Source organism: Marmota flaviventris, chromosome 3 (assembly GCF_047511675.1).
Source record: "Marmota flaviventris isolate mMarFla1 chromosome 3, mMarFla1.hap1, whole genome shotgun sequence".
Classification (NCBI taxonomy): domain Eukaryota; kingdom Metazoa; phylum Chordata; class Mammalia; order Rodentia; family Sciuridae; genus Marmota; species Marmota flaviventris.
Window position 1 is genome coordinate 66,620,534 of NC_092500.1, and position 21,091 is coordinate 66,641,624.

The 21,091-nt window shown below is 47.1% G+C and overlaps 2 protein-coding genes across 7 annotated transcripts in view; both read right to left on the reverse strand.

Annotated features, from left to right (window-relative positions):
- Window positions 1-84: 84 nt before the first annotated feature.
- Smarcd1 (SWI/SNF related BAF chromatin remodeling complex subunit D1) lies at window positions 85-12,665 on the reverse strand. 3 transcript variants are annotated; one of them, XR_003584748.3, is made up of 15 exons: window positions 12,277-12,665; window positions 11,486-11,673; window positions 11,165-11,207; window positions 10,947-11,069; window positions 10,338-10,460; window positions 9,189-9,305; window positions 7,842-7,943; window positions 7,257-7,418; window positions 6,912-7,009; window positions 4,833-4,968; window positions 3,025-3,147; window positions 1,932-2,033; window positions 1,622-1,810; window positions 1,186-1,264; window positions 85-702 (listed from the first exon to the last, which is right to left on the reverse strand). XR_003584748.3 is itself a non-coding variant. In XM_027949779.3 (13 exons), the coding sequence occupies exons 1-13, from the start codon at window positions 12,451-12,453 to the stop codon at window positions 1,757-1,759; spliced, it is 1,548 nt and encodes a 515-aa protein (XP_027805580.1). In that variant the 5' UTR covers window positions 12,454-12,665; the 3' UTR covers window positions 85-1,756. The 3 variants fall into 3 exon arrangements, 1 of the variants encoding a protein (XP_027805580.1); XR_003584747.3 differs by having other exon boundaries at window positions 1,186-1,810; XM_027949779.3 differs by having other exon boundaries at window positions 85-1,810.
- A 1,444-nt stretch (window positions 12,666-14,109) lies between these two features.
- Asic1 (acid sensing ion channel subunit 1) overlaps window positions 14,110-21,091 on the reverse strand; it is a 25,152-nt gene continuing 18,170 nt past the window's right edge. For 2 of the 4 annotated variants that reach the window (XM_027949903.2, XM_027949902.1), the window contains 9 exons: window positions 19,154-19,304; window positions 18,425-18,552; window positions 17,988-18,138; window positions 17,620-17,676; window positions 17,026-17,179; window positions 16,330-16,421; window positions 15,732-15,811; window positions 15,532-15,636; window positions 14,110-15,390 (listed from right to left, as the gene is read on the reverse strand). In XM_027949903.2, coding sequence (XP_027805704.1) covers window positions 15,286-15,390; window positions 15,532-15,636; window positions 15,732-15,811; window positions 16,330-16,421; window positions 17,026-17,179; window positions 17,620-17,676; window positions 17,988-18,138; window positions 18,425-18,552; window positions 19,154-19,304 — 1,023 coding nt within the window. In that variant the 3' untranslated portion in view covers window positions 14,110-15,285. Of the gene's footprint in view, window positions 15,391-15,531; window positions 15,637-15,731; window positions 15,814-16,208; window positions 16,422-17,025; window positions 17,180-17,619; window positions 17,677-17,987; window positions 18,142-18,424; window positions 18,553-19,153; window positions 19,305-21,091 lie in introns of those variants that run through there. The other 2 variants (XM_027949901.2, XM_071609189.1) reach the window with 2 other exon arrangements.

A 21,091-nucleotide genomic window follows, 5' to 3' on the forward strand; every position in this document is an offset into this window, starting at 1 on the left:
CAAATACAATGACATTGTGAGCAGGGCTGATGGTGGTGAAGAACAAAGAGCTTAGGAGAAGCTCTCCCACAGGAGGCAGGGGACTCACCCTTCAGAAGATTCTTTTATTAAAACTGGGTGACATCCATAAGGGGACAGTACAAAAAAAATTTTGGTCCATGAAAAAAACATAATAATTCAGTTAATAAAAACAGTTATCTTCAATAGGGACACTGTGTAGGAGTGCTGAACTTCCTCCTCATGGTTCCAGCCAGGAGCCAGGTCAGGGCTCAGCTGCCCCAGGGTTGTCCAGTGTCACTGTGGGGAGAACCTTTTGAAGGAGGGATGGGAATATGGCAGGAAGGGGAAGATGGGGAGAAAACTCTGCTGTCCCCAGTGTAGAACAGGCAGGGACAAGGGGCAAGGGGATATGCTCGCAGGAGCCTGAGGAGGGGTGGGGAAGCAGGGGCTTTGTCAGTTTTGTGGGTTCAGAGCCCATTCTGGCAGAATTCCCCTCTGTGCCCAGCTGTCTCCCACCCTGCTGTGTTGAGTCTGCGAGCCTGGGATATGCTAACTCGGGGGGTGATACAACCTGGAAGAAGAATCTGAGGCTCTCCTGGAAAGATGCAAAACCATCTCAGTTCCAAGGGGCCAAGATCACAAGGTCCTGCTGCTACCTGAGGGGTCTGAAGCTTTGAGGGCAAGGGCTGGGGAGTCACAATCCTGTGAGGCAGGGAGAGGGAAGAGTCACAAACCCAACTCAGAGCTGTTCTCCAGCCCTAGGTGCTTTCACTCCTTGGTACCCTAGAAGTCACCAATGAGTGTCAACTGGGCAGATGAGGGACAGGAAGACAGGGATAGCCCAGGGCTTTACCCGTTTGATTTTAGGCCTGTTTCTCCATTAAGGGAGTGGGCAGGGGAGAGTGAATGAATAAATCACTCTTCCAAGCAACAGCAGGAAGGAACAGCCTCTGCTGGCAATGACAGTACCCTAGGTTAGATCCCTGGGGCTCTGACAGGAAAAGGCAAGATTCCCCCACCCAAATGCCATGGGTTAGGGCAGATATGAAGGAATCCTACAAAGGGCAGCTATAAGGAGTGTGCAGGAGGGAGCAATAGTTCAAGAACAAATTCCAATACTGATGTAAGAAGACCCCTACTAAGGAGTCAAAGAAGCACTGAGACAGCAGAGGACTGGGGACTGACCTGGGGCTCAGTGGAGCCCAAGAGCCAGGGTTCCTTTAGTGCTAGAGGGCAACAAGTGAAGGGAGAGTTTGCTCCAAACCTGTGGAGGGAAGGAAGGAAATTGGATTCTGTTATTAGGAGGGCCAAAATAAACTAGCTTATAGAGCGCCCCAAGGCCTGAGTCTTGGAGGAGGGGCTACAACTCCCAACTCCTGGGTCTCTGAAGGGCAGGATCAGTGTAGCTGGTCCCATTAAAGACCATCTGGCCTTAGTCCAGTCCATTCAGAGCACTGATTACCACTACAGGTTCTCTCTCTACCACTATCTAGAGGTCCTATGTAGACCAGGGGAGGATAGAGGCACATAGGAACTGTGGGGCAAAGGGAAGCTGAGGGGTGGGAAGGGATGGGGTGGGAAAAGAGGATAAGAGGTGTCTTGTGAGACAGAAATGTGAGACCCTCTTCATTCTGGTGTTGTCCTTGAACCAACAGCATCCCCTGAAAGGCCCCAAGCAAGACCAAGGCAGGTGCTATGAGGCAGGCAGCACAGCACAAATAACTGGAGCAGCCAAATTAGAGCTGTCAGAGAAGCCCTATGTATTCCGGATTCCCAGGGCTTGCTCTAATTCTTGTCGTCTCTGCTGCACCTAAGGACAAAGTGGAAAATGAGACAGTTGATCAGAAATTGGTACCTAAAATCACTGACCCCATCGGAGGTACATACCCCTTGTTTTTTTGTCAATTTCCCAGTGCATCTCAAGCACCTACCTTGGAGTAAAAGTATCGGCACACAGCCTCCTGAGCCCAAGGCTGGAAATAGAACTCAGCTCGGCGCTCCTCCTCTGGGTTACCCACCACATCAGTCATAGTCTGAGAGAAAGGCAGGGGAAAGGAGAGAAGAGACTTGCTTTCTGCCTTTACACCTCCTACTGGTCCAACTGTATCCCCCGAAAAGATGCTGAAATCCTAATCCCCCAGTACCTGTGAATGTGACCTCATTTGGAAATAGGGTCTCTGCAGATGATCAAGTTAAGATGAGGTCATTAGGTTGGCCCTAATCCAATATGACTGGTATCCTTACAAAGGGGAAATTTGGACATAGAGACAAAACAGGTACAGAAGGAAGATGATGTGAAGACACACAGAGAAAACCAGCTATAACCCCAGGGATGCCTGAGGCCACCAGAAACTAGGAGAGAGGCCTGAAACACATTCTCCTTACGGCCCTCAGAAGGAACCAATCTTCTTAATCTTGATCTCAGACTTTCAGCCTCCACAACTGTGAGTTTTCTGTTGTTTAAGCACCCAGTTTGTGTTAGTTTGCTGTTGTAGTCCCAGTGAACTAATATAACACCTAGTAGCCTCCTGTTATCCACAAGTCATTGCCTTGTCTAGAAACCTGCCTGGTGCTCTTTCCCCTTGCTCCTCTTGCATCCTTCCTAACTGCAGTCACAGCAGTGGCAGGCTGGGTGAAAACTTAGGTGGATTTCACACATTCTATGTCCGTGCCTATCTTCTTGCCTTAGTGTTCTCCTCTCTGAGAAACATCTTCAAGTCCAAAATTTTCCATGAAGCCTTACCCAGTGACTCTAGCCTTATTTTGAATTATTTTACTGGTGAGTTCTGATAATGTACTATATGGCATACTATTTTTAATCACATTAGCTTTGTTTTTCCAAATAAAATGGATGTTGCAGAAATCAGGTCTTCCATTTTGCATCCCTGACAATATGAAGCACCATGACAGCACTGAATAAATACTAAATTGACACTCAATGGTTTCCCTACTCAACTGAAAATGGGATATACTGAAGAAAAATTGGCTCCTCAATTCTCCCTGATCCTTTACTAAGTTCTTTACCTTGAGGTCCCGGCACTGGGACTGAAGCCAATCATTGATGAAACCCTGAGGGTCTCTGGCAAAGCTCAGCATGAACTCCCGCTGGGTCTTCAGCTGGTTGATAGTTTCTATTGTTTCGTGGATCTGAAATGAAGGACGCACATGCCATTTTCACACTATAGAAACACAAAGTTAGATGGCAGACAGTGCATGAAGTCTCTGTATGTCACTTTCAATCTAGGCACAGGGTGCTGCTGCCCAGAGCTAGGATGCTGTGCGAAGCTCCCACTGCTTCTGGCCCCAGCATTCTTTGCACTTGTTTGTCTCTGTGTATTCCAAGTAAAGGGAAGTTTTCCTTTTAGTTTCCTCAGGTACCCAGCACTACATGGTGAATACTTCATCCACATCACTGACAGGGTCATGAGTTCCTGCTTTGCAGTGCAGGGTCCGTTTTCTAAACTACAAACAATTCAAATGTTTTCTTGACATCTCAAGGCACTTCAAACTCAACATTCCCAAAACTAAATCCAGTACCCTTTCCCTAATGCCTGTTCCTCTTCTTCCCAATCGTAGTAAATACTATTGTCCACCTATGCCAGAAACTTAGAATAGAATCATTGTTCCTCCTTCTCTCTCACCTCCATCCAAACAGTGGTCAAATCCCTTAATTCTTGTGACACCTCTCAAAATCAATTTACTTATTTCCATCTTCACTGTCTGTAACTTCAGTTTAGGGCTTTGACATTATCTTCCATGGATTATTATAACAGGTGTCTAGCTGGGCTTCTTGCTTCCACATCTTCCCCCTTGCAATCTCCACCTTCCAGCCAGTGATCATTCTAAATGCAAATAGCAACAGTGCATCCACTGTTGTAAAAACTTCTTACTAGGCTAATCCCTTACTTCACCTACAGGATGGAATATAAACTAGTGTTATCTGCCTCAAAGCCTTGTGACAAAGGGCCTAGGAATGGGGATCAGCAGTAGAGCGCTCGCCTAGCATGTCCAAGGTGCTGGGTTTGATCCGCAGCACCACAAAAAAATAAATAAATAAAATAAAGTATTTAAAAAACAAACAATCAACAACAAAAAAACAACCTTGTGATAAGGCTCCAACTTCCCCATCTAGCTTCCTTTTCCCAAATATCCCATCCCCTGGCACCTGTGATGTATCTAACACACCAGAGAAGGAGGAACAATGATGATTCTATTCTAAGTTTCTGGCAAAGGTGGACAATAGTATTTACCAGTGTGTACCACTTCTTTTTGTGTTTGTGTGTGGTTCTGGGATTGAACTCAGCCCTCACACATTGTAGGCAAGTGCTCTATACCATTGAGGTATACTCCTAACCCAGCTTGTAATTTTTTTTTTTTTTTTTTTTTGTGGTACTAATGACTGATGCTACCAGTCCTTTTTATTTTGAGACAGGGTCTTGCTAAGTTGCAGAGGCTGGCTTTGAACTTGCAATTCTTCTACCTCAGCCTCTGAGTTGCTGGATTTACAGTTGTACACCACTATGCCTGGCCAATGTTAAACACTGTCTCATTTCATTCTCAGAGTACCTTTATAAAAATGGGTATTATGGTCTCTTATTTCACAGATCAGAAACTGAGGCTCAACACTTTAAAAGTATAGCCTGAGGCAGAACTCATGTGAGTCTGGCTCTAAGCAGCACCAAGCACAGTACCTGACAAATACTGGGTATCCATTTATTTTGATTTAAAAACAAGAAATAAAAGGCAGTCAAAAAAGAAAAAGAAAAAAAAGCAGTCTAGAAGCTGTGATAGGGAAGTGGAAACACCCAAATTAACTAGGGTAGAAACCCTACCTTGTTGTCTAGAGTAGCAATCTCCTGTTGACTAGCAGTGGACAGCAGGAAAGAATTCATCTGAGTCTTCAAGGTATCATCCACTTCCACATCAATGTCATAACAAGCTGTCTTTTTCTGATCATTTGGATCAACACTGGGAAGGAAACCAAAGGGATCTGGTAAAGGGCTTATCTCCCGATAACTAAATACAGTGTCAAAATGATGGCCCAGGGATGAAGGGAAAGGGGGTTCTCTACAAAAGGGCCCAAGAACTTTTGGGTGCAACAGAAATATTCTGTATCCTCACTGAAGTGGTAGCCATGTGGTATATACATCTACCAAATGTCTTCAAACTGTTTTTTTTTTTTAGTTGTTGATGGACCTTTATTTATATGTGGTGCTGAGAATCAACCCAGTGCCTCACACATGCCAGGCAAACTCTCTGCCACTGAGCCACAACCCCAGCTCCCTTCAAACTGTACTTTAAGTGTGTATAGTTTATTATATACGAATTCTATCTCAATGAGGTTAATTTTTTTTAAGAGTCAATGATAAAAATTTAAATAGTACAAAATGTATCCAGTGAAAAGTAAGTTCCTTCCTCTCTAGAGGAAACCACTGCTATAGAATTTTATTTATCTTTTCCCCTTTTAAACTAAAATTAAGCTAGGGTGTGGTGGTACACACCTGTGATCCCAGCAATTAGGGAGGCTGAGGCAGGAGGATCACAACTTTAAAGCCAACTTAACAAGACCCAATCTCAAAATAAAAGTGTGTGGGGGGGTGCTGAGGATACAGCTCAGATGTTAAACACACCTGGATTCAATCTCCTGTACCCCAGTATCAAGAAAAACAAAAATAAACACTGGGTAAGGTACATGTCTTTAATCCCAGCAGAAGACTAAGGCAGGAAGATCCCAAGTTCAAGGCCAACCTTAGCAACTCATCAAGGCCCTAAGCAACCTAGTAAGACCCTGTCTCAAGTCTTAACTTGTTTTTCCCAGTACTGCTACCTCCCTCTCCCTCCCTCTCTCTCTCTCTCTCACACACACACACGACCTAGGGCTAGGAATGTGGTTCAGTTTGTACAGTGTTTGCCTACAATGTGTGAAGTCCTGGGTTTGATCCCCAGCACCAAGGGGTGGGGGAGGAAAAGAAAAGAAAAACTGGCCTAAACATAAGCTCAGGAATCCAGACAATACCTTTTATGGACCCAATGTATAGACTGTAGGAGTTACTACTCAATGAATGATAGATCGGAGCATAAGGAATGGCAGGCTTTTACCAGACTTAATATAAAGCAAAGAAAGGAGTGCAAAGGGACAATATCTAACTACAGGGACATGCTGCTACCTTTCTTCACTCTCTATCTGCCTAGAGATGCCTTGCTCTCTATCTTCTGAACTAAAAAGCAAATAGAAGCAATGGAGTTAGTCTCAGATTGGAATGTCCCACCATGTAGACATGGCTGCTGATCCTTCACATCAGTGATCAGCTCATAAAAGTCTAACAACTAATCCTCCAAGGGGGCAGCAATACTACACTGATGGGTAGTTTTTGCTCATTTCCAGCCTCCGATATTCTGGAATGGGGAAGAGTTGTGCAACCAAAAATCATTATACAGTAGCATTTCCACCATATAGACACAAGTAATCTTTTTTTTTTTTTTTTTGTACCAGGGATTGAACCCAGGGGTGCTTAACCACTGAGCCACATCCAAAGCCCCTTTTATTTTTTATTTTGAGACGGGGTCTCCCCAAGTTGCATAGGATCTCATTAAGTTGCTGAGGCTGAATGTGAACTAGCAATCCTCCTGTCTCAGCTACCCAAGCCGCTGGAATTACAGGCATGTGCCAGCATACCCAGCAAGACACAAGTAATCTCAAGAAAACAAATACTAGAAAAATGTAATAAAATAACCAGGAAACAGTAAATTTTGAGAATATATCACTCTCACTTTTAGTATGATAATTTAATTTTTATCTTATGCAACTTAAGTAGCAGCTATGTCTAACAACCTGCTTGTAAAATCCTTGAAAAATCTGACAACTGGCTGTGCCAGCAGCACATACCACAGCCTCCCATGCATAGGCTTACCTGATGACGTGATTAATGATAATGGGTTCTGGTGGCATAAGCAAGGCATGCAGCCTTTGAGGGATCTCTGAAAACTTCATACGCTGAGACTCAAAGATCTGTGGGAAAAAGAAGCAGCTACAAATTTGCATTTTGAGTATAATTAGTGCTTGAGTAGATTCTAACAAAAGAATGGGTTCTTTAGGGGCTGGGGTTGTGGCTCAGTGGTAGACCACTCGCCTAGCACATTTGAGGCCCTGGGTTTGATCCTCAGCACCACATAAAAATAAATAAACATTTGTGTCCAACTACAACTAATAAATAAATAAATTTTTTTCTTAAAAAAAGAATGAGTTCTTTACCTACCTGCTGGAGGTACTTGTCACAGATGACAAACTCCCGCTCATGAGGATCTTGGAGCTTATGTGTCTTAATATATTGCCATAGTGCTTGAATGATCACTGGACGAGTCTGGGTGTGAATGCCAAGGAGCCGAGCCAAACGAGGGTCTAATTTAAACTGAGGAGGCTGCACAGAATCAGATAAAGGCAATAAAACTAATGATTTGGGTCTAAATACTTCAGGATTCTTAATACAGAAGAACATTCAATCTAGTCAGAAAATACTGACAAAGTGTTTTCTTGAGGATAGGAAAATACAAGGAAGAACTCATGGGCTGTAGCTGTAGCTCAGTGGCAGAGCGCTTGCCTTGCACGCGTGAGGCACTGGGTTCGGTCCTCAGCACCTCATAAAAATAAATAAATAAAATACAGACATTGTTGTGTCCATCTACAATTAAAAAAATATTAAAAAAAAAAAAGAACTCATGACTAAGAACTATCTTCATACTAAAGTGACAAATTATTCACAAACAGACTTAAACCCTTAAAGTCAGACCACTAATGGAACATGACTATGAAAGTTGGACTCCCTCACACCTCCACAGAATACCTGATAATCCAGCATCAGTAGGACAGTACACCGTACATTCACATCTCCTGGTCGCTTCACCTGGAAGCCATCGGTCTCCTGGGTAGTGGCGGTCCTGTGCCACTACAGAGAGGAAGATGTCAGGGGGTGCTCTCCCAGAGGAAGAGCTAGGGTGGGAGGGAAGAGCTTCTGTAATGTCTGAACATTCATTCAACTCTGATTACTGAGGCTACTGAAGAAGAGCAATAACATGATGCATCTCTTAAAAACTGCATATGACTTTGTGATTATTGTCTGTATGTAAGGAGATCAACCTTTTAATCCTAAGTGTTTGGGATCACATTTAAATTAGCATGAATTTCTAATGATAATTTTATCCACAAAAAGAACAGAAATATGTAGTTACTATTTACTGAATATTTATTATATGCAAAGTGTTCTAAGACATTTACCTGGATTGTCACTTAATTCCCAAACATCCATATGAGATAGGCACTAATACCTATTTTATAGATGAGAAAACTAATGCTTAGGAGAATGAAATAACTTGCTTAGGTCAAAGAGCCAGAAAGTGGTGGAGCTGCAATTTGAGATCTAGTGTATCCGATTCTATAGTCCACATTTTTAGCCACTATACTCTACTTCTATAAAATTAGATTAAACAGATTTACAAATTTCTATTGATTCTATGACTTACTTCCCTTATTAGATGGTAAAGACCTTTCCATGTCTCTTAGTGGTTGAGGTTAAGGGGCTGCAGCTACACTGGCAAAGAAAGGAGCAAGTTAAGTTCACATGGAGTGCTGGACTGTCATTCTGGTTCTGATTGTATCCCAAAGAATATTATTACTAACAGAGTCTTCAAAACACTGAGCTAATGAGCATTAAAATAAAGGATTTCTGGTGATTTGGATGTGAATCTAAGGGAACAGGAACCAAAAGGAAGTCCCATAACTATAAAGGTAACCAAGGCAAGTACTAATATCCTATTAGTCAACCCATTTAACTATAGTAACTGCTATCATGAAAACATATGAATGGTGTGTGGTAACTAATGACTCACCAGTATTAATAAGCAAGATGCAGAGCAGAGATAGCCTGGCATGTAAACGAGGCCTCCATTAGAATTTCCCTTGAAGTGGGGACAGTGGCCAGGATAACATTAAAAAGGTGGGACAAGTTAGACTGCAAACTAAACACAGCTAGTGCCACCTGGAGGTCAGTTTACAAACTGCAATGATAGAACCATATACCTGGGGTAACCCTTTATTTTATACCTCCCCTTTACACTAGAGGTTAAAGTTTGGCTCCCAAGTCCATCATACTCCAGTCATAAAGAGTCAAAATCTAGAAAGCAGAACTACTCACTTCTACCAGATGGTTGTCTGGCCCATACAAGTCTTTGTCCAATTCGATCACTAAGGACTTAAAAAAGGAAGAAAATTTCCTCTTTTGTTTTGTGGCATCATATTTGGACAAGGCTGACTAGAAGAAAAAGAAACGGTCATGTTAGAAAAGGCTAGAATAAATTTCCCACAACAATATTTTTTAAAAAGAGTCCACAACAGCAATGGGGAAAAAAAAAACAACAACAACTAAAAAATGCCTTCTGAATATCTCTTAAGAGATGGCAAAGAATCTGTGGGTATTAAACAAGTCCTGGTAGCAACAGAACCCTGAAGAAGCAGCCTATTACACGGACAGGATCATTGACTTACCCACCTCATTTCCCTTTGGGAAATGAGGCAAGTTAAGCCAAACTTCTGCACATAACAAAGCAAGTTTGAATAGAAAATAGTCTGACTGTAGAGAGGAAATGAATCACAGGGAATAAGCAGCCAGAACAAAAACAGCTTTATTTGGACAGAACAACACAATCAGCAGATGGACTGGACCTATATAGAAGAGAAGACTCTACAACACTGAACCCTGGTTCTCCTGCAAAAATGCATTCAAATTAGCTTGCCTGCAAGCAGCTAAAAATAGAGAGCCAGAGAGTGTAAGGAATGAGAAAAAGGTGAGTTTCCCCAAAGAGCTGCTGGTGTGGGAAGTTTGGAGGCTACCACCTGTCAGCTGATGTTCCCTGTGAAGCCACAAAGAGCCTGCTGGAGGAATCTATTACACTTAAACCAGGGGTATCTCCAATGAAGATGGAGATACCACAATGGGAATCAAGGACCATAAGGACTCCAAGAGGAAACATGGCCTCAAATGCTAAGCACAAACTCACTTGATTTAAAAAAACAAAAACAAAAACAAACTAATCTTAAGATATTGTTAAATTCAAAGACCAGCAGCACCAGGAGAAAGGTACACAACAAATCAGATCCCAGGACAATATGATACCAGTGAGGGTCAATGCTGTGGAAGCAGATACAAAGGACTACTGTCTTTCTGTACAGGGAAAAGTCTCCCTCTCTCTGATGCTCCCAGTTAGGCTTCCTGCTGATTGGACAACACTGCTCATTCCCAGCAGCTCCCACCCTGGATGCCGACCACAGTGGACCTTTAACTCACATCCTCCAGGAGCCGTCCTTCTACCCGAAGCTCCCAGGAAGCCACCGTCCCTTCCCCATCCTCGGCATCTGACTTAGCCGGATTGAAAGTGTTAGAAATGAAAATTCGCAGCTTCCGTTTTTGCTGAGGAAGGCAGAAACAGGATTGATGGTGGGGCTTCAGTGGTTTGATGTTGAAGACAAGGGTCTCCCCAAACCCCAAAATTAATCCTAACAGACTGGCTTACTGTCTACCCAGTCCCTCCAGTCGGTAGATGAAGATTCCATTTAGAAGAGGAGCACAGGCCACTGATCTAAGTACAAGTGCATACACCATAATGCCAGGTGGAGAGTCATGCAAGTTGCCAGGTTCCCAAGGTAGCAGAGCCATTACAGCAAAAACATGGACAGGGTATATTTCTAATGCAAGAGACATCAAAAGCCCCTCCCCCTTGGCTGTTCTTATGTTCCTAAATGCTCCTAATGAAATTCTTGGTTTGTAGGCGGAAGGGAAAGATGCAATTTAAATGCCAAGGAGAGCTGTGCTGTGCCTTTGATTTCTCATCTTAAGCCTGGTGAAGGTTCCCAAGTCCTCTCCTTTGGCTCTCTGCCTAATGCTGTCCTGTGTTACCTTGATGGGACGTTTCAAGGCCTCCTGGATATCTAGCCGTTTCCTCATGATAGTCTGGTCCAGTTTCCTTTCAAAAGCCAAAAGATCCATATAGGCCTGGGATTCTGGTACCAGTTCACGAATCTTAGAAACAGAAAAGATATAATTGGGATCTAGAGCTGACCATCTCTATTCTCAGACTCACCACATCTTCAGGAAAATCTACAGCTTGGACTCACCCTTTGAGGTAGAATTTTGTCAGCCATCTTCTTTTTCTTTGCACTGTTTGGAATAAATACTGTTATCAGGTTGGAATAGAACTAGTCAGAACATGAAGATAAGCTGTCAGCACTTCCATTTATAATAAAGTAAGGGCCTGCAAAGTCTCAAATCAAAGAAAACCCTCTCCCCCGACACCATCAACTCCATCACCACCACAACCATGAGGCATTCTCAAGGATGAGCCCCCATAACAACATCTGCTGACTCGGCACCACCACTTCTTGATTTACCACTTCTACTCTCATAGATTCCCTTCCCCCTTCCCCAAGTCATCTTACTTGTGGTTTCGATTTTGGACCGCCTGCTGTTGGACCTGCTGGATCTGCTGAGGTGCAGGTCTCTTGCGGGACTGGTCCATCCCTGACTGGGCCAGGCCAGGTCGGACAGAAGGGTTTCCCCCATAGCCAGGAGGTCCCATGGAAGGTCCCTGAGGTGTCATTCGGCTGCCTGGCAGCATACCTGGTCTCTATAAAAATAGAGAGAGAACCCAAAGATGTAATGGCTTCCCTAGCTAACCCCATAAAAAAAAGTGGGGGACATCTGAGTTCTTTGAATGAAACAAGATAGGGAGGTTCCAGGTCAATGAGAGAAGAGTTCTCTGCCTCTTTGGAATATAGATATCTGGAGCTTCTTCTGTTCTAGTAGTGATTTCATAGAAAAACAGGACCCAAAGGCTAACATATCATATGATTATATTCAAATTATCCCCAGGTTATATTGGATCTGACTCTTCCCACATCTCCTCTAATTCCATATTTTCTCTGCTATCTCCTTAGGTGCTGACCTCAATTTGCAGCTAAACCTTGGGTTTTCCTGTGAGCACTGGAACTGCTCAAGCCCCTTTGCACTCCATAACCATGCCAAGTGCCACTTAACCCACCCTGGTTCTACACCGACTCCTCAAGGAAACAATGCCTCTGGGAGCAGGTGGGGATGCTAAATGCCTCTCTCTAACCCCCACCCGGGGCACAGAACCCCTCCCAAGGGAGTCCCTCCTACTTCTCCCCCACCCTTGTCACTCCCAGGGCCCCGCCCCCGGCCCGTGCGCCCCTCCTCCTGCCTCACTCACCGGATAGGCCGCTCCGGGCATCGGGGAGCGGTACAGCCCTTGACCCGGCGCTGGGCCCATTCGCACCGGAGGTCCCGGAGTTCCGCCCGGGCCCAGAGCAGCCGCCGCACCCGCCCCTCCGGAGGCTCCGGCGCCGCCGCTCGGAGCCACAGACTGGAAACCCGCCCGGGCCGCCATCTTCCCGGAGCCGCCGCTGCAGCCGCACAAAGAACCGGAACCGGAACTCCCCCTGCCCCCCGCGCGCCCCCCAAGTGCCTGCCTGTTTGTGCGCCCGGCTGACCGGCGGGCACGGGAAGCTTGGGACAGCGAGACTGTAGGCTAGAGGGGGCGACTAGCGGAAAAGGCGTGCTGACCACTCCCTCCCGCCTTCAGGGTCCGGGAGGGAAAACCATAGAGAAGAACTGTAGGACAGAGAGGCCGCGCGAGCGGGCGCCACCAGGCCGACGGGAGGAAGCCTAGGCTCTGGGAAGGGACCACAGTCCCCGCCCCAGCCCCAACCCTGATTCCAGCCCTCTGAGTTTGGAGTAATCGCATCATGTTGGCGCAGTACATTAAACTTTTCAAGGCGCGTTAATTATTTTTCGTTTCATTCTCGAACTTCTATAACCCTGGGTGTTTGAGGAGCGGGGCACACTGTTTATTCCGTTTTACAATCGGGAAAGCTAAACTCAAAGGAGATAAGTGGCTTGGCAAAGACGTACCAGTTAAATTGGCACTGACGGCAAATCCTAAATTACAAGTCTTCTGGTTCATAGCGCGGGACTTATTCCTCAGTAACTACCTCAAGTGGAAACTTCAACCTAAACCTTTAACCTAACCTGCTTCCAGATTTTAAGTTCCAGCTTATCTTGAATTTTGGCCCTGCCCTCGCACCAAAGAATCCTTTGTATTGGGACTTCTGTTTGGGAAATTAATTGCTTTTGGTTCCCTCCCTTTTTCCCTGCTTAGTGATTTAAACCATTCCTGGTGTGATGATTAGCCTGTCTCCCTATTCAAAACTCCTTACTCCTCCCCTGATTGTGTGACCACATGCCAAGTTCAGGTCTAGACACTTAACAGGAATACCTAAATTCTTTCAACAAAAAGAACAACACTGAAGAGGACATGGTTGAAACCCAGTTTATTAGACCAGAGGCATGCGTCACCCAGCCCTGCCTGCTGTTCCCCTAATCCAGTGTACACTTCTTGGCCTTGCTACTGCTTCCCTCGGGGCAGGTCAAATCTCTAAGAAACACTCCAGCTCCAGGCCAATGCACAGGTGACCTGCACACAGATCTTGTTCTGGGATTGGAGACCAAGAGACAGCTGGGCAGAGAAGGCCTGGAAATGGGTTGGTGCTCTGGCCTAGAAGGAGTGCCTGGTTGAGGGGGTAGGGGCAGGCCCTTTACCTCACTTGTCTCTCATTAAGGTAGGGAGGGACAGAAGAGCAGAGCTTTCAAATTCTCTTCTAGGCCTGCCTCTTTCCTCCCACTACCAAACCCTGCCTCATCAGAAAATGTAGGTGGTTGGCTTGGGCATAAGGTGAGGGAACAGGACTGGGTCACTGACCGAGGACCTCAGCTTTTCTACCTGTGGACATCCACTGCCCCAGCTGTGGGAGTCACCAATCCCCACCTCCCTCTGTGTCTGACACTGTTGGCTTAATATCCAGCCCAGCTCTCCATTCCCTGGGTGGAGGCTACCTCTGTAGCAACCTCTTGCCTGGGGAGGCCACAGTCAGTCAAGCAAAGGGCATTGGGATAGGTGGAGCAGGGGAAGGGAATGTTAAGGCTACAGGGAGGGCAGAGGGTGCCCAGGTTGGGGGGAAAGGGTGAGGCCAGAACGAGGCAGAGCTTGTGATTCACAGCTTCCTTTATGTCGCCACCGAGACAGAGCGAAGGTTACAATGCGCGTGTCGTCTCCTTGTGCTTCTCAGAGGGATGTGTGTACACAGTACAGACACCGGGGGAGAGAGTCCAACTCTTTATACAGGCGAAGGCATTCAAAGACTGGGAAGGGGGGGATAAACACAGAAGGGGGAACTTTGGGTAGGAGGATGGATCTCAAGAGACAAGAGGGAATGGGTGAAGACAGACAGGGTTAGAGGAAAGTATATACAGAGATTTAGCAATATAGAGTCTGTATCATATAGAAATAGAAAATGCAGATGAGGTTGTTGAAAGAAGCAAATGAAGCTGGGGCAGAGGACTTGGGAGAGTTCCATAAGAAAATTTATGGATGTGGCCCTCTGCAAGGGCCTCTGGGAGAGGGACCAGTGAGGTCAGGCACCAGTGCCCCTCTCCCTGAGCTGGAAGCTAACCAGCCAGGTCTTCTATGGGATGTAGAGGAAGGCTACCTCTTGGGATTTCTCTCCAGCAGCTTTGGGGTGGGGTTGAACTTGTAAGTATCAGGATGTGGCCTACAGCACCAGGGCCACATCTTGTCCCCATCTCCACTTCTTTAGGGGATCCCCCACCTGCTAGAGATTCCATATTATGTGAGGGAGTGAGGCTGGGGTTCTAGTTCCTGCCTGGAAACTCGGGGAATAACTGGGCTGAGAGGGTCTCTTAAGGCTGGGGAAGCCCTCCCATTAGCCCTTCCCCTTAAGTACATTCTCTGATTTGGGGCCAAATTCCAGACCCCAAGGATCCCCTCCACCCCTCAATAGGAGGGGGCTTTGGTGACTGGAGGCAGCAGAATGTAGGCAGACACTCAGGATGACAGACAGCCAGACAGACAAGAATTTAGGCTGGGAGCTAGGGGAGGCAGCATGGAGCAGAGAGGGGGCAGCCCAAGGTCCTTTGCCCCTTTCTCTCAGGTTTTTAGATTAGTTTAATTTTGTTAAAATAAAAAGAATGGGATAAGAGGCAGGGAGAGGACGCTATAGTCAACACCCTTCCTCATCAGAGACAAGAGGAAAGGACTGCCCCAGAAGTGTGGGTGAGTCTCCAGGACAGATGCGGAGGCAGCTAGGGGGCCCCTTGCTCTCCTAGCCCTCCCCGCCTAGGCGTTTGGTAGAGTGGCCTGCGCTCAGCAGGTAAAGTCCTCAAACGTGCCTCGGGCCGGATGGTGAGGTAGGATGTTGGCAGCGTAAGTCATCCCGGCAGGGTGGCCCCGGAGGCTCTCGCACGGGTTCTAGGGAAAGGGGCAAAACAGGAAGTGGTTACGGGAAGGGCCATAAGTTGCTACAGGTGCTGTGGAGGCAAAGGAGGGGTGATGGCTCTGGGCGGTGGGGGAAGGGAAGGCCTGGAGGGCGCCTCCTTGCTCGCTCCTCACGTGTCTTTTGACGTCATCCAGGCTGAGGGCCACGCCCTTGTCTGCACTGCTCCTCTTGGCCTCCTTCTGGCACTTCCCTCTTCGGCACAATTTGTGCTTTATAACCTACGAGGGGTGGGGTGGGGTGGGCGGGCTGGAACCCCGCCTCTCGCCTGGCACCCCGCCTCTCGCCTGGCTCCCACCCTACCCCGCCCCCTTACCTCATAGGCGTAGTCAAAGAGCTCCAGCACCGTGAGGATGCTGGCCCCGATGAAAAGCCCCATCTGACCCCCGATGTCACCTGCGGGGTGGGGTGGTGGAGTAGGAAGGGAGTAGGAGCGGGGTCAGAGAGTCAGGACTTGGTGAGGGCAGTAGGGCTTGGAGTGGGGCAGGCCAGCCATATTCTCAAAGGGAGTGGCAGCCTTCATGCAGAAGGATCACAAAGCCATATTCTGGCAGGATTTTTATTTTCTTCTCCATGCTTTTCTGTCTTTTCCTACTTTTCTAATATAAACAGGTATTATTCAGGAAAAAGAATTGTTTACAAAAACACACCAACACTCTTAGTGTCTGGATCAACTTCAGAGGCATATGAAATAGTTTGCACCTCCACCCCTACCCCTCCCTTATACCCACGGGCTTGTCTTTTCCACTTTGCCCTAAGAGAAGGCTCAACTACCTTCCCCCACTACATATCAAGACAACAGGGTTTGGGGAAAAGCACCTGAAGATGGGATGAGTTAGCACCCTGCTTTGAGTAGTAGGGAGCCACGCCATGCCTGTGGTATGGGAAGGGGACAGGTATCATGAGCAGCTCACCCAGGAGCCCTGCAATCTCATAGGCCTTCTTCTGCTCAATGGTCTCATAGTTGAGGACTTCAAAGAAAATGTCCAACACGAGGATGTTCTCCCTGCATAAAGATTGGGGGAGAAGACCTAAGTCATATCTCTACCCTTTACTAGCTAGGAAACCTTACAAGTTACCCTCTCCAAACCTGTTTCCATGTCCATAAGATGAGATGCTGATGGAGATACCTGCCTTTTGTAATTATTTTTTTTTTTTTAAATCTTTATTTATTTTAGTTTTTGGCGGACACAACATCTTTGTATGTGGTGCTGAGGATCGAACCTGGGCCGCACGCATGCCAGGTGAGCGCGCTACTGCTTGAGCCACATCCCCAGCCCCTTTTGTAATTATTATGAGGATTAAATTAAATGGCATATAAGAAAAGATGCTCTATGTACTGGCAAGTGTGATATGATCTTAGTTACAGAAATGAGGATGAATACAGAGGATAAAACAAGGAGGGAGGAAAAAGGGGTGTTTCCATTGCTTATTCTGGCTTGATCTTCCCTCCATCTCCACTCCACACTCTCACTCTCATACTCTGATAACTCTTGGACCATCCTCAGATTATCTTAGCTCCTTCTTGCCTGCTGGTCCCCCATCAAAGCCCACTCTTACCTTCCACAGTCCCTGCCCAAGAGCCTTTCCCTGTACAGTAGATCCCTTACCCTATGTACTGTTCAGACTTGTTGAACTTCTTGGCCAGGTACTTGGCTGAGGCTTTGCTGGGGATCTTAACCATGGACAGCTCCTTGCCATATCGGGTCAGGTTGCAGGGCATTTCACATACGCAGTACTCCTGGTCCTTCTCCACCAGGAAGTCTGTACCCAGCCAGGTGAGAGGCATTGATTGAGTTTCCCAGCATGAACATCCTGGTCCTGCCCAAAGGAACCCTGCCACCCACCCCCCTTTTCCTGATCTGCTCTTCACCTTGGTTTTGTGACTGCTCTGTGCTGATGATCCTCACCCAGCCTTTGCATGAGTATTTCTAAATCCTATATGTCATTCCATGAGGGCCCTTTAGGGTCAACCAGCTGAAGTGCTGATGAAAGAATGTAAAGGCCCCTCCCAGGTGATCTCCATTTGTTTTTATAGGGGTTTCTGAAGATACTATTCTTAGCTTTAAAATCAGATACATGTAAGGGTGCAACGTGGTGCAGTAGTTACTGGAAGCTTCTGGAGTTTGGTCTGAAAACCCTGTGCATATGGCTGGCAGCACCTCCTTCCCTTTCTGTGACTACCCCAGGGTAGGGGCACTCACCCAGGGCAGGATCTGCACACTCCTTATACTGCTCTGGAGTGCAGTATGGTGCATCCCCTACAGAGAAGAGAAGACAGTGGGCAGGATGGAGATTAGGGGGCATGAGATGGTAGTGGCATATAAGGTGGAAGATGGATAGGATGGGACAGTAGGATTAGCCAGTCCCCAGTGTGACCTGGAAATGACCCTCCATGATAGTCCATCCTTCCTAGACCCTTTCACCCACTTTTTTTGGAAAAGGCTGGAACTGAGATTGGAGAGATAAGAGCTAGAGGGCAAAGAATGCAGTAGGCTAGAGAGATTGATATAGATGGGGAGCAGGTGAGGGGCAAGCCCCCAGGATTGTGCTTGAAGACTTGGTGCCTGACCTGGCATGTGTACCATGCGGCAGTTGCAGTTTTCCACCAGATAACGTGTCTCACAGTCAATGCGGCAGGCAGTGATGCTGTAGGAGTCGAAGAAATCCGAGTCCATGGTAACAGCTTTGCAGGTGCCCCAGGGTGGGGGCAGGTAGATGAGCTGCTGGGAGAGCCGGGGAGCTGGGGGAATGTGATGACTTCTCCCTGAGTCACCTTGTACTTCTTTGACAAGATGCAGAACTCAGGAGTTCTGCCCCTCTCCCTCCGCAGCCCATGAAGTTTTGCAGTTTGTAGAATATACCCATTCATTAGATCATTCATGTTTCTAACTATCCCAATTACCATAAAGGTCCTGCCTCACCTGTTCCTCCCATTATTGACCACCACCACTCCATCTTGACCCCTCAACACCCCACCCTAGGACCAGCCTTCAATGGCTCTCTCACCCGCTGCTCCTGGCAGGCCACAAAGGTCTGGAAGCCTGGGGCCACACCAAAGCCCAGCTGGTCGATGAAAGGAGGTTCATCCTGACTGTGTATCTGTACTTTGATTCCCGCTTCAAAGGATGTCTCGTCTATGGGAATGAGGGGTATGTGAGTTGAGAGGGCTTCTGAGTTCCTATCCCCTTCAGAGCTGAGGACATCCTGCCTCTCCTGGGAATAAGCACAGTGTCTATTTGGTAGGTAAGCTCTCTATGGGGTCCTAGGCTACCCCTAGCTGCTTTCCGGGTTTACCAGCTCCATGCTGTTGCAATGACCCCCGCCTCCTACATGCTTCTTTTCTTACCTGGTGTTTGCTATACATCTTGGTGTTTCACATTCTTTTTCCTAAAATGTCACTGTTTCAGATACTCTTCATTTCTCCTCCTCCCTTTTTTCCCTTCTCCCCATCTCTCTCTGCCCCACGGCCCCCTGAGACCAGACAAGCAGGCAGCCCAAGAAGAGAGGGAGTTATTTATAGAGTGAGTGGCGGCCGCTGATGGAAGAGGATGGCTGGTTACCTTGGAGAGTAACTGAGCCAGGAAGGGGGAGCGAGGGAAATGTGAGTGTGGGATGTCAGGTAAAGTCAGAGATACAGATGGTGAGATCCTTGGAGGAAGGGGAAGGAGCCTGTGCCCTGCGCCCTAGTGGAGGCTGGGGCCAGGAAGTATGGGGAATATGAGGGGTGCAACATACCAGTCTCTCCCCATACAGGTAAGTACTCGTCCTGCTGGATGTCCAGCATGATCTCTAGCCCATTGCCTGTCCCACCCTTCATGGTCTTCAGCCGGGGCCGCCCATCTCTACCCGAGTTGAATGTGTAGCACTTTCCATACCGTGTGAAGACCTGGTGGGGGGAGAATAGAGAGTCTGAGAGTCCTGCCAGTACCTACTACCAACTGAGGAGTGTCCCCAAACAACCCCCATCCCAGCTGGAATCCCAACACCCTCCAGGAACAGTTCCTCCTATGTAGCCCATTCTCCATTTGTCCCCTTCTGCCATCTATTCTCCACCCTTCTTTTCCCTGCTCTGTGCAGTGGGAAGCTAACCTTTGTGGGGTACATGGCCTGAGCTCCTTTTCCACCTGAATGGGCTTCAGTTAGGCTTGGTCAATGAGAACCACAAGTAAGGGATAAGAAGAAGGCAGGAGGAGAGAGGACTGGGGTACTGATCTTTCCCCATCCCTCACCCCTCTGTAATGCTTCCAGTGGCTTAGACCTTCAGTGACTATAAATCCTGCAAGGAAGGATGGAACTGTTTCCTTTTATGGCCCTTTAGCCTAGAAGTGATAACAACTTCCCACTATTGGTAGCTGCCTCAGCCCTCTTATTGGTTTTCTTTCTTTCTTTTCCTCTGTGTATGTTTGTGCATGTGCGTGTGTGTGTGTGGTGCTGGGGATTGAACCCAGGGCTTTGTGCATGAGAGGCAAGCACTCTACCAACTGAGCTATATCCCCAACCTTATTGGTTTTCTTAATCCTTCCCACAGCTCCATAAACAGTCTCTTTATTAAAGTCTTTTCAATGTGTAGCACTTGAACCATCAAGTGGCAATTTTTTTTCTGGTTAGGATTCTGCCATGTACACCTCCATCACCAGGATCTTCTCATTGCCAGATCCTTAGGGCCTTCTGAGATAGATCTTCTTTTCTTCTGGATTTCACCCCAGACATTAGAAATCCTGTTCTCCCCAAGACATGCCCCCAAACCCAAGACCCCCAAACCAAAGCTTTTCTGTTTCCTCTAGCCATCAGCCCCCTATGTCCATCACTGTCCTATTTATTATCATTAGAACCTGAAAGCCCCAGTTACCATGCTAAGGACCATGGTCACCCAGCACTCAGGACTAAGCCCCAAGGCATGGCATATTGGCAATGCTCTTATAGAGCTATGAGGGCCTTAGAAGAAATCTCAGCCCTGGGAGCTCCTGACTCCTCATCCCCTTACAACCTTTTTCATACCTCTGATTACACAGATGTGGAAAGTAGAGTGGCCTCCCTGAATGTTACCATAAATTGGATGGGTGTTCTTTTACTACTGCTGGATGGTGACAGAGTCCACAAAGTGAGTCACAAAGATTCAGAGAAGGCCCGAGAAGGGGGAGACAAGAGTGTCAGGCCAGATTCCAGCAGCAGGTCTAGTGGGGGTCACTAGAAAATAGTCTTTGCCCCTTCCTCATATAGCCTCTGTCACCTCTTCCAGAAGAGAGAACATGTTGCTCTCCCCCATTTTGTGGGTGAGATCTAATGATAAAGCACAGAATTATGAGGGCTCCTCATTCCCCAACTCTGCCACCAGCTCTTGTGACACGAAGCTACAAGCTCTTAGCTGGACACACATGCACATACCTTGATTGAGGTCACTTGGGAGCCCCAACCTTGCCTGGCTGAGAGGGCAGGGTTACAGAGCAATGGATCCCTGCTGCCACCTGGTGGTTTTGGATAAGAAGTGTCTGCTCTACCCCTGGGCTCCCAGGAGAGAGGTTGACTCTTTTCTTGTCCCAGTCCTGTATCTCCTGGACTTCCTGAGGTCAAGTGGCCAAAACATCAAGGTCCTCTATGTGTGTTCAGTCATTACATAGTCTGAGATGGCACCCACCTGCTCTTACACTAGGGAGGAGGTGGGGAATCAGGGAT